The following is a 13,354-nucleotide window of genomic DNA, read 5'->3' on the forward strand; positions in this document are numbered from 1 at the left end:
GATTTTTTTTTTAATTTTATTTACAAAGAAAAAAGTGAAAAATAAATAAACACCAAATCAAAATGAAATTTCCTATTTGAAAAAAAAGAAATACATGAAAAATAAACAACAAACACACATAACACTTTTTTTAATTTTACAATGATGTATTTTTTATATTAAAATTTAAAAATATATATTTATTATTTTGCTGACTCATACTCAACACTCAAACACATAAAATTAAATGAAAAATAAATTAAACAGTAGTATTAAAAATTGGTTGAGTTTGCGAAATAGTTGGCCAGTTTCTCTATGTCGAACGAAATCCAAAATTTAGTACAGAAAGAAGAATGTAAGAAAAATTTATTAGAGTAGTAATAGAATCACATACTTCTGTTAAAAAATAGGTTGTTGGGTCCATGGTCGAATAACCGCCAAACTGAATAGTTTGTACAATGTCACAATAAATAGGTAGTTTACTTAGCGCAGCTGACGATTCGACTAACTGTCAAAGTGAGTAGTTTTTACTTGTTTTCGATGTCAAATGTTGCCAACCATAGATAGGTAGTCCATTTAGCATAGCTGACCATTCGATTAACTGTCCAAGTGCGTAGTTTTTACTTGTTTTCGAGGTCCAATGTTGCCAACCATTTCAAATATTACTAGTCAAATTTGACAGATGGTCGGCACAAAAACAAATGTTTTTGTTTTTTACATCATGGTTTGTACCATGGCACAATAAACAAATAGCGCTGCTGAAGATTCGATTATGTGCAGTGTTGCCAACCTTGCGAAATATTACTAGAAAAAATTTGACAGATGATTGAATAAAAGCATATGTTTTTGTCTCGACCATCTGTCAAATTTGTCCTTATAATATTTCACATGGTTGGCAATATTGCACATCGAATCCATATTACGCAGAAATGGACTGTCTATTTATTGTGTCATGGTTGGGTCCATGATGCAATAATAAGGTGATGAATAATAAGGTGATGTATCACAAAAAAAAACCTTTGTTTTTGTCTTGACATTCTGTCAAATTTTTTCATATAATATTTCACATGGTTGGCAACATTGCACTTCGAATTCAAGTAGAAAAAATTGCTCTTTGATGGCTAATCGGGACTTCAGCTGCGCTATATGGACTACCTATTTATTGCGCCTATTTATTGTTCATTGGTTGGTTAGTTCCGGAACAAACTAGTTCAATGAACGATCGGTACTTCATCGGTACTGCGGTCGTTCATTTCTGCTTCCGTCCACCTAGTTAATTTTGTTCCAATCTTTTATTGACCTGATTACTTGACGTATCCTAATGAATAGTGGATCTAAAGGCGTTATGGAACTAAATCAATGACCTAGTTATTTTGCGGAGCGAACCTATCAGGGTCGAACGTAATCTCTTATCAAAAACGTATTTGAGAATGTGTCCATACTATTTTTGTGAATAGAAACTGATTATTAGATCTATTTACAAAAATAGTTTCTTAAAATTTTTAATTTTTTTAAGAAAGGCATTGAATTGTCATTTAATCGTTAGAGTAAAAACATTGGGAATTATCCCTCTTTACTTTATATGTTACTATAATCAGAATCCAATATTCTCCATTGTTATGCTCTTTTCAATATCCTAAAATAATCAAATACTGTTTATCTATTAATGAAAAATGAAAAAAATTTACCCGACTTCCGTTCGACATAGGAGAACCCAACAATTACTTTTACAAAAAAATCAAGAAAATAACTGAAATTTTATTTTGATTTTTGTTTTTAAATTTTTTTCTGTTGTTGTTACAAAATAAATCACATTTCAAACAATTACATCTTACATAAGAAAGACATAGCCAGCCCAAAAAAATTGCCAATTTAACACACCGTAACCCGAACTATACAACAACATTACATCAGTAACCTTATCATCGGTTTTCGTTTGAGGAACATTTTATAATTTGATACTGACACGCATGGAGCCCCCCCTCAGAAAAATAAATAAAGCATCAACTAACAAACAAGAAGAAATAAAAACATACAACCAACATGACCCTAGTTTCTTATATCTTAGTTTCCTATTTTTCCGTTTCCGTTTTCCCAACAGCAACAAAAACACTTTCATTTGACTAAAAAAAATTATTTGTAGTTTGTGGTGAAATGTAAGGAAATTGTGGCCCATGTTCCCCTTTGTTGGTGTATATCTCTGAGTGTGTGTGTGTAAATATATGTACGTGGAAAAGAGAGGGCTGGCATTTCCTTACATTTCCTGCTAGACCACCACCAACAAAAAATAATTATCAAATTGTTCTTTCTTTCATTATTATGTTCATAGTTTAGTTTGTTTTCATTTCCTTTCTTTTTTCTTTTCTTTCATTCTTTCCTTAATCTCAATTCAACTAACATCTGAACTAACATCTCAATATGTTTCTGTTTTTTTATTAGTGTCTAAAATATATATTACAAAACAAAAAACCCATAATAATTTGATATAGTTCTCCTCCTTAGAACCTCCTACTTTTCACTCATCCAATACCTAAACAAGAAAAAAATAAGAATTATAATCGATATTTAAAAAAAAACATATTTCCCTTAAAACAAAACTAATGTCTCATGTTGCACGCTTTGTGTTTTTGTATTTGTTTTAAGTAAGAATTGAAGAAATCAAAGAAATCGAATTTGTTTTAAATAATTAAATTACCGCTAATTAGTAAAATGAAAAAAAAAACAAAAATTAATAAATTGGTATCCCAAAATTGAATATTTTCTCATTTGCTACAAATTGGCATTTACAAACACATAATTTGTCACATAATAATACCATAGACATAAATATACCATCAAAGGTTTCAATATTTATGTTTAATAATTTGAAACATTCCACATGTTATGTCCATTCCAAGAACCATTAATTTTCTAAAAAAATAATTTATTAAAACCACAACCTATTTGACTATAATCAATTGACGTTTGGTGTTTATTGTGTTTTGAATTTGAGTAAAACCAGTCGTAATGTAAACTTTTCTTTCTTATTTAGAAAACTGTGTTAAATTGTTTAAAAAATTACATTTATTTACTTTTTTCAATATTTTGTTTTGATTTGCATAAAAATACTATTCGATAAAAATAGATTTTGCCGAGAATTGTATCGTATAAGCTTTAAGCAGTAAAATATAAACCAAACTACGAAACTACACATTCTCAGGTGGGGCTAGGACATTATACGTACCGCAAAGGATGCGTAATGATTGAAAAAATATGTCTGAAATTCTCAAAATAAGTTTTTGGTAGTACGCAGCAAGAACTGAAAATGCCAAGTTACAGCCACATCGCACTCCAAATTGAATCGAAAATAATCATATTGTATTGACTATAACTTTTAAATGGATACACGTTCCACCGGATAAACACCAATAGATAGGTAGCAATCTATTTAATTTCGTAAAAAATATATGGAAACATTTTTCAGGTCCTAGTACTTACTTACTTTACTTAGATGGCTTGTTACAGAACGGTTGTTCCATAAGCCGAGCTTAAAAAAGATTTCCAAGCGCTTGTGCGCATATCCTCCAATTTGAAAGACCACGTTTCAAGATGTTGTTTTGTACTTGGAGTTTCCATCTAATTCGTGGCCTTCCCATTCTACGCGAACCATCAGATGGCTCGCTTTTGTATGCCTTTTGAGCTGGGGCATTCTCATTCAATCGCACAACATGGCCTAGCCACCGTAGTCGATGCAGCTCAATACAACTGACTATGTCCATGTGCGCGTATAAATTGTAAAGCTCGTTGTTAATTCGACGCCGATATTCACCGTCGACGCAGATCGGCCGTAGATCTTTCGGAGAATTTTTCTGTCAAACACCCCAAAAGCTCATCTGCTTCTTCCACAGTTGGTCCGAGTTTACTGGTCGTCTTGCGCGTTGATACCATCCGCTATCGATGTCAACGGCGTAGGCTAGTAACATGTGTTGTTTGGCGTACAAACTATCATTTATGTTCCCCTTTGCGTCTCGTATGACCTTTTCCAGCAGGATGTTAAAAAGATCACACGACAAACTGTCACCTTGTCTGAATCCTCGTTCGGTGTTGAAGGGCTCCGATAGGTCCTTTATGTTATCCTGCTGTATATACCCAAATTAGCTAGCTCTTTTGCTACTAATAGTGAAATTCGATGTAGAATAATTTTGACTCTGACGAAATACTCCTAATATGCAGTCTTATTTAAGATTTTGATACATTTCAGCAAGGTGTTTAATTTACACTTACTGAAGTCAATGGTGAACATTTTTGTAGAATACTCTGACCTCCTAAACCCCTTTTTAAATAAGTTTTCAATAATTTCAGAAAAGGGAACCGAAATGGCCCGTTGAAAGAGTCGCCTAGGGTTAGACGAAAATATTCCTCACAATATTATTGCCATAGACACCATATATCTAAAATGTAAGGATTTCTAGAAATCTTAACCTAAATATATTCAAATGGCTTGAAAATGGGAAATATTGCCTTTTTAGGCAATAAATATCAGCTGATGTTAATGTGTAAAACAATAAGTTTTTCGTATTTTTTTTTAATGACGATGTTTTTTTACACTTCTTTTAAAAAATTTAAATTAATTAAATTCTTTAGAATAATCCTTGTTTTTATTTTTCATTAACAATTCTTTAACACAAAAATCGCCCAGCTTTGATCTCCATTCACACTCCCTAGTGTAGAAACGCCCCTTTATTGGTCAGCCTTACAATACCAATCAACGAAATGTGTTGCCTACTTTTAGGCGAAAACTCAGTAATGATGTTTCGTTCTTTTAAAACTGAATATTAAACGGCACCTACTTTATGAGGATTTATTTGACATATATGCAAAGGAATTGACAATTGAAACCCACTGGGTTAACGAAATCCGGTTAAATGTAAACGTACTATTAATCATAGATTAATAATTAAAAATTAGGAAAATTATTTGATACAATTTTCGGCAAAATGAACAAATAATACATTGGTTCTCATTTTACCTTGATTGGAGTAAAATAATGAAAAATAACTGCTTCTTTAAATTTATTTTCTTTGATTAAACTGTTCTTTTCTTCTTCTTTTTCTTGTGTTTCCTTTACAACCTTATACAACTTACTTTCTTATCCTAACTAACTAAATAATTGTTTAATTAAGTGTCTATACATCTAATAAACTACAAAACTACTATTACTACAACAACAACAGCAACTATGAATCTACTATATATTAACCATTTCTCTTTACAAACAATAAACTTTCTCTATAATCTATAAAAAAAACAAATCTAACTAAATAAATTCTTCTCTTACCTTGTGACTGTGTTGTAGATATTGGTATATGATAATGATAATAATTAATATATATATATTTATGAAAATTATGAAATTATTTTATAATTTCTATTCTACTTCTTCTTTTTTAAACAAAAATAGTTTTGTGTAAATCTGTGATAATATGAATTGAAATCAATCTATTTTGTGGAAAATATTTTTTTTTTTTTAAATTAGTTTAAAATTGTTTTTATAGTTTCATTTTCCATTGTTTACTTTGAATGTTTGATTACTGTTAATTTCTTAGTCATTTAAGTATTAATTTAATTGGTATTGAGAACAAATTTAATTTCAAATTATTATTATTTTTAAGTAAAAAAAAGAACATAAGCAAACTGCTACAAATTCCTCCACCAAGTTCTTGAATGAAAAAAAGAGAAAAACGAGGACAAGTGAAAAACTAATGTCATAAGCCCAAATAAATCAAACTCCAACTCCATCAAACAGCCAATGTATAAACGCGGTACAGTTTTCCCCAACACAAAATCGCCAGAATAGGTATTCCACAATTTATTTGTAAAGAAAAAAAATATATTTATAGAAAACGGACCACAACAACAATAACAATGTTTTATACAATATTTATAATATTAATATAATAATTATGTAGGTCGTACTGTAATTATTTAAGGATCAAGCACCAAGTGTTGCAGTTGTAACAAAGCACTTTTAAGAGTTGTACTTTTTTTACATAGTGTAATTTTAAAGTTTATTTTGTTCTTAAACAAACAAATTCTCTACAAAGTCAATATGAAGTAATTTTAAAATAATAATTAAAAAAATAGGATCTCTTGTATAGGATTTCAAATTTCATTTTTTTCCTTTTCTATTTTCTTCGACTCATTTATATAGAAATTTGTCATATCTACATCTTGTTTGAATTTTGTCTCATTATTTTAGTTGATCATCCATTTCTTGTTTGTCTTTTCATTTCCATTTTCCATTTTGTTGAATGTCAATATTAGTAATCGACTTAAGAAGTTAACATAATTAGAATTATTTACTTTTTACCAAATGAAATGCGTGGCCAGGCATATTGTACAATATTTTTTTTTTTGTAATTTGCAAAATAATGTTACAATCTGCTTTAAATTCAATCAACCAATCAATAAAATAATCTTCTTTTCAAATATCGTACCAAATATTATCTAATTTTCTTTTGCAACTACACTCAAAAAATAAGCCAAAAATAAATAAAAAAAATAGTTTTTACCTTGTAGTTATGTTCATAGTTCATCATCCTGCAAATAATAAGTAAGAAATAATTTTTTAAATAATTCAGCTCAAGTAAGTTTTTATTTATTTGATGCAATCTAATCAAGCTAAAAAATAAACAAAAATCTTTGAAAACACCCAACTACTCGTGTATGATAAAACAAAATGTTCACAGCAAAACACCAAGAAAAACGAAAAATTAGATCCATTCCCAACAGTCATTTATCATTCACCAAAATTCATTTGAATTACCTCCGGCTAGTCAACTCACCCCAAAAGGCTTCATTCCATACATCCACCAATCTGTCAAAAGTCTACACTTTTTTGAAATCATCCAAAAATCATTGAAATCGCAAAGAAAAAATAAGAATCTTACCACCCTCCTTTTCCATTTCAACTCACATTTCTCACATAAATATATTTAATAGTAGTAGTAAGCTTGAAGTTTATTTACAAAATATTTTGTTTTGTCATTTATCCATATATTTGTTTTCGATATTTTGTTTATCACGTTATTTTGCATGAAATATGTAAGGAATGTATTGGTATATAGTGTATTTTTGGCCAGGTTATGTGCATGAAGGAATGCATCTACAATTGATTAGTTTGTAGTGTTAGTATCATAATGTGCTCAATTTCGAGAGAACTGAAACCCGTTCTCTATATAAACAAAAATAATTAAAAAAATTCACAACAAAAAATGTAATGAATGAAACAAAAAAGTCATAAATTAATGATATACAATTTAAAATGGATCCTTTAATATTGGAGGAAAATTTTTGTTTCGTCCTCTTCAGGACAAAATCTAATATTTATAGCCTGTTGACAAGTTTATATGAGTTATTAACACTTTGAAATATTAACCCTTTACATATAAGGGGTTCCCGTCATTACTTGACGGAAATAAAATTACAGTTCACAATTATACAAACGATTATCATAAAATGTTCATGGAGTTTTGGATCGAAGGAAATGAATATGGACTTCATATATGTATCAGATATTGTTTTTTTACAGTAATTACAGGATTTAAACACTTTTCATGTCCTCAACCAATTGCCAGATAATTTTTAAATTCTTTGAAAGCATCTCAATCAACAATTTTGGTTTGGTGACCACGAATTTTTTCCCAGATGTGCTGGAATAAAAGGAGGCCTTGTGTGCTTTTTTAGGGCTGTCCGGTGGATGAACCATCATTTCCACGTTTAGGCGCGTCAAAACCGGCGTTGGTTGAACCCTTATGTGACACAATAATGTTTCTATACTTGTTGGTATTCCGAATTTCTCCGAAGACAAACAACTCAGAATTAATCACCTTAATTCGTTTCAGTTTCGTTTAAGAAACATACTACCATTTGCTACGAATTACAGTGTAAATGGCTTAGGAGACGACGAAATTACCGATAATAGTTATAGGCGATATCAAATAAAGGGCAGAACTTTTTTGAGTACTGTCGTTATAATCGAAACGACGACTAATCGTACGTCAACCCGATCCAATGGAAACAACTCTTATGAATATTCTCTTATTGAAGTTCAGGGAGTGGCTAATAGCAATGGAGTAGTCTACCAATTTTTAAAAATGTAGACCAATTCTGAGGAAGCTATAATTTAGTTCATCTTTAAATTGTATCAATATTTAGTAGGCAATTGGAACGTACCAGAAACAGTATACCATCTTCGCCCACCTTCGAACTTGATCTTGACATGATTGTTAACTCGCTCCACTCACTTCATATGGCATTTACGATACTAAAAATAAATAAGAGTGGCAATATATCCATAATTTATATAGGTTTGGATCGAATCGGATAAAAAGAAGTCATCGCTTTTTTCAATATGTTGAACATGGTGAGAGTAGAAGGAGTGACTTATATGAATGTCCTCAAATTTGTCATATATGTGTGTGGTCGAAGTTCCGAGAGCTCTAAAACACGTAAAAAAGTGTCTGTCGATGTTGCCAACAGATATATACCCTCGGCCTATGGTTTGCGAAGCTCTCTGAATTACTCACAGGTTTTATTATTCGCTTTATATAAGGTATGTTTTTATATAGGAGGTTTTGAATTTAATGTTAATCAAATCGGTTACTCAATTCGTTTCACATTTAATTAACAAGTTTATAAAATGTTGTAGAGGAGGTACCAGAAGGAGAGGACAAATGGATCCCATCTTCGGACTTGATGTAGGCTTGGTAAAGATAAGTTTGTTGGTTCAAATCGACATTCCACTCGCCTGGTATTCGATTTATGTATACCTTCAGACTTCATCTAGGATTAGTTAAGATAATAGGTTCTGCAAGATTTGGTTCAAATCGGGCATATATTTTGCCTAATATTAAAAATTATAACCATTTGTGGGGGATATACAAGAAGGAATGGATCAATAGGTCCCATCTTCGGACCTATCTTGGCTATTATAAAATTAATTTTAAGCACAATTTTGTGGGGGAGGTACAATTCAAAGCAGATCTGGGTCGCCCAGGTTTAAGATCGACATTTCCATGGAATTGTCAATATGACGTTTTTTTGTCCAAAATTATTTCTTACAATAATTATATTTTTATAAAAACGAAAAAAATAATCTATTTGTGTAACATTACGACTTTATAAAACTCATCGACCTAATTTCGGACTGAACGTTGAAATATTATATTACATAATAATAACAAATATTTCATATACCACGTTGGTAATTTTTATCAAAAACTCAAATTCCTCTGTTACTGAAATTCTCCAATGTACAAAACTTTGAAACGAAAGATCGGACTGTCATGTTAAATATATTAAAATTTCTTTGCAAATATGTATATAAAAAAAAAACATTAAAATGTTGTGAATTTTTCCATGTTATTAAAATTATTTTCAATATAATAAAACACAATTTTTCCTAAACATAAATGCTAATTACCCATAAATGTGATTGTTAATGTTGTTAAACATGTGTGTTATTTGTTGTTACATTTGATGTGCAATAAAATCATTAAAACAAAGAATGAAAACAAAACAAACACAGCAACTAAAATTGCAAAGTAAAATAAAACAAATAATGTGATAATATCACATTATTATAAAAATTATTAATGAAAATAAATACAAAAGGATTAAAATCATACATCAATGAATGTTTTTGTTTATGGGGTAGCAGACTAAAAGTTTCGTAAATATATTATTTGTTATTAAAAAAACCAAAACAACAACAACAACCAATAAGCAATTTATGAAACAAGTTAATTTGAAAAAAAATGTTTATTTTGGTTGCCTATTGTCTGCATGCTATACTATTATTATTGCTACTAGATACTAAAAAATTGTTCTTCTCTTGCTGCTTATTTTCTCTATGCTTTCAAAATATTCTCCGTTTTTTAATTAGCAAATTAGTTGGTTGTTATTTTTTTTTATTTTTCACAATTTTCTCTTTTTATTTTCCAATCCTTCTATATATTTTGCATTTGTTATTATCTTATTTTTTTTTGTTTTTCTTTTATCATTTATTTTTTTCAACTTCCATTTTTAGTTATATTTATATTGTTATTTCTTTCTATAAAAAACGAAACAAATAAAAATACAAAGTACATGTGCCAAAGTGCTATAAACATATTTTTTTAATTACACACACCTTTTACGACAAATATTATTTGGTTATTTTGCCATTATATTTTGAAAAACTTCTTTATATACAACTTGTCCAAAAACACCACTCCCAAAAAAACACACTCAAACCAATATAAATTTTTTATGCTGAACTCTACATACACACACAAATTTCCAAATGCTTTAATTTATTAAATAATTCGCATATAATAAAAACATTAATCTTTACACGACAATCTATGTTCATTATTATGTGTTTAATGATATTGATTACATTCTGCAAAAAATATCATATGTAAATATTCTATTTATATAATATACAAATTAAAAATTACGGTTTTAAAAGTATTTCTTCACACAGCATTTTTTTAAAAAAATATATAATTTTATATTGCCCTTAGTTATTGAAAATAAAAATAAAAACAAATTAAAAACCCGAGAGAGAAATAATTATTTGTTGTTTATTAAATTAGAAATGATGTGCATCGACTTTATTTTTTTAAATCTTCCTGAGTCTTATGTATGAGCTCGTAAAGTGGATTTTGTATTAATTATAATAAAAATGCCGATAGAGGGCCATGAAGTTACTATGTAAGTTTAAAAACAACTCACATTTTTCAACAATTTGAAGGGACTCTCAATTTATAAATAATCCTAAATTAAATGGCCAGAATTTATATAATGAAAACAGAATATGAAAGCACTGACCAAATATCGGCTTTGGACAAATTTGTTAATAATATTTGAAAGCTGTACTGTTTTAGACTACTCCTGTTTAGACTACCAAAACCAGAATATATACAAAACTTCAATATCTGGTCCTACGACCTTCGACCTACGATCGTCAGACACGATTGAATTCAATAACCTGTAATGCCAAATTACCTTTACTGTAAAGTATCTAGAATGCAAACTTAGAGCTACTCTGCTTAGAAAATGTGTCTACACTATAAAAACATCGAAAATAGGACTATATTCAACATTTTTGCAAAGGAGTTTTTTACCCACCAAGAACTTGGATTGCCACATAATAAAATCGGGAATTAATGGAGGCTATGTTGAACATGGACCTATATTTATAATTTTCTGTAAAAAAGTTTTTAAAGAAGTCACCCCAATAATCTGGAATGCCAAATTACAGCCTCATTAGTAAGAAAATGCATGATAATACTTCAAAACAACGAAAATAGTGCGGTACTTTTATATAGATGCTATGCCGAAACATTGACCAATACCATCCATTTCAAATACGAAAAAACATAAGAGAGGGGTTGTACCTGTCAGTATTGAAGTAAATTTCCCACATCCAAGTATTTAAATGTCAACCACTTCTCTTAGGTATACTTCTCGGGTCTATGTCCTTCAGGAGTAAATATATACGCCATAGAAAACAAAATTTTTCATTTTTTTTACACAAAAGTCTGGGTCACCCTTTTCTCTGTGTAAAATTTCGTGATGTTCAGTTCAAAATTGGGACCCATAAAGTTTTTGATAAATTTCGTCCCCTAAATATTAAACGATCATTATCAAAACAATTGGGATCTGCTTTGGCCAGAACCCGTTCTACATGCAAAATTTTGTGACGCTTGGTGCATAACGGTGGCCTGCATCGTGTTTACAATATATAATGGACGAACGGACGGACACATGTCTAGATTGACTCTACTAGTCGATATATGACGAAAGGTATAATAAAAGATATTTCGTGGCGTTACACAGACATCCCTGACAACATAACTGTGTAGGGTGATTCAATCCCGACATACTCATGGAGAGCATTTTATTGTGCTGTCTTACTTTACTCTTCACTGGTCTTTAATAGGCAGGGTCAGACAGAGAGTAACAAATTTGGTTCTCACACATGTGTCGAGGTGTGTGAGAGTTTACTTGATACGGGACTAGTGCTTCGACTTTCGAGTGGAAGAGATTAAGTGAAATGATAACAATGAAGTACCAGTATATGTGAGAGCTATAAGTATGCTTCTGCAATCGTGCGCCTATGTGGCCCACGTTGTTATATTTGAATATATTTGTACAAGTTGGCGTATGATCAATGTGCCAATAATTACGTTGATCATACGATAAGGCCAACATACATCTTATCGTAATAATTTATATAGTTATCGGAATTGAAATTTAAATTACAAATAATAAATATATTAAACAAAATCACATTGTAGAATGTAATGAATATCATTGAACATAAATATTATCATTTTATTAACATAATACCCAAGAAACAACACATCAATCTCACCCCTTGCCAAGCAACAACACTACAACTACTAACAAAAAAATAATTAATTATTATTAATATATTAAACAAACGCTTCGAATCATTTTAACGCTCATTTTGTTCGCTTTCAAAAAATAAAAAAGAAAATCTAATTGAATACTCCCATTATTTTGTGTTCCATTTATGTTTTTTGCCATCCCATTTAGAATTAAGTTTATCATTTTGTGTTTATTAAAATATAACTTCAAATTTTAAATATTAAAAAAAATATTATTATAAAATACTAACATATTTTTTTACTTTCTACCTTTCTTCTTCAAAAACACAAATTACAACGTTTGTGTTTATTTTCGATAACCAAAATCTCAACATTATGAAATTATGATGCTGAAAATTATGAAATCTTGTGAATTCGATTTTATCCTGGGCCCCTTGACTCACAGACACATTGTGGTATGCGGCCACATAACATACGAATCGGTGTCACATTTTCTAAAAGATTTTCTCCATGAAGATCGAGAAGATGTCGATGTGGAAGTTGTATTTTTACATCGGTAAGTATAAAACCATTTATTTTTCTGTTTTTCCATTTTTTATTTTTTGGTTTTGAAATAATTTTAAAAAAGTGATATTCAAAGAAAATCCATGTGTATAAGTGGAACAAATTGCTTAAAGGATTTTTATAGATAATTTAATCGAAAAATAATATGAATAATAAACAATTTTTGTTTGAAAATCGAAGTCTAAATAAAATGACCCCAGGCGAAGTATTTAAAAAAATATTTAAACATAATAATAAAAAAATAAAAATTATTTAAAAATAATACTATGTACACTTAGAACAGGACAATGCAATATCCAATAAATTATATTTTTTTAAAGGTATTTTTGTACACCTTCTCCAAAAATAATACAACTTCCTGGGAAACGTTGTTAAAAATCTTTTTTTCTTACAAAAAATTATATATAAAATGATTTGTTGTAAAATCATGC

General features: G+C 29.6%; 1 protein-coding gene across 35 annotated transcripts in view; it reads left to right on the forward strand.

The window, feature by feature from the left end:
• LOC133335537 (calcium-activated potassium channel slowpoke) overlaps positions 1-13,354 on the forward strand; it is a 147,528-nt gene that overhangs the window by 70,083 nt on the left and 64,091 nt on the right. For all 35 annotated transcript variants that reach the window (XM_061543823.1, XM_061543844.1, XM_061543818.1 and 32 more), the window contains exon 8: positions 12,805-12,915. In XM_061543823.1, coding sequence (XP_061399807.1) covers positions 12,805-12,915 — 111 coding nt within the window. The remainder of the gene's footprint in view (positions 1-12,804; positions 12,916-13,354) is intronic.

The sequence above is a fragment of the Musca vetustissima genome, unplaced genomic scaffold (genome assembly GCF_032173495.1).
Source record: "Musca vetustissima isolate MV318-11 ecotype Yass unplaced genomic scaffold, APGP_CSIRO_Mvet_v1 utg15158, whole genome shotgun sequence".
In the NCBI taxonomy this organism is placed as follows: Eukaryota; Metazoa; Arthropoda; class Insecta; order Diptera; family Muscidae; genus Musca; species Musca vetustissima.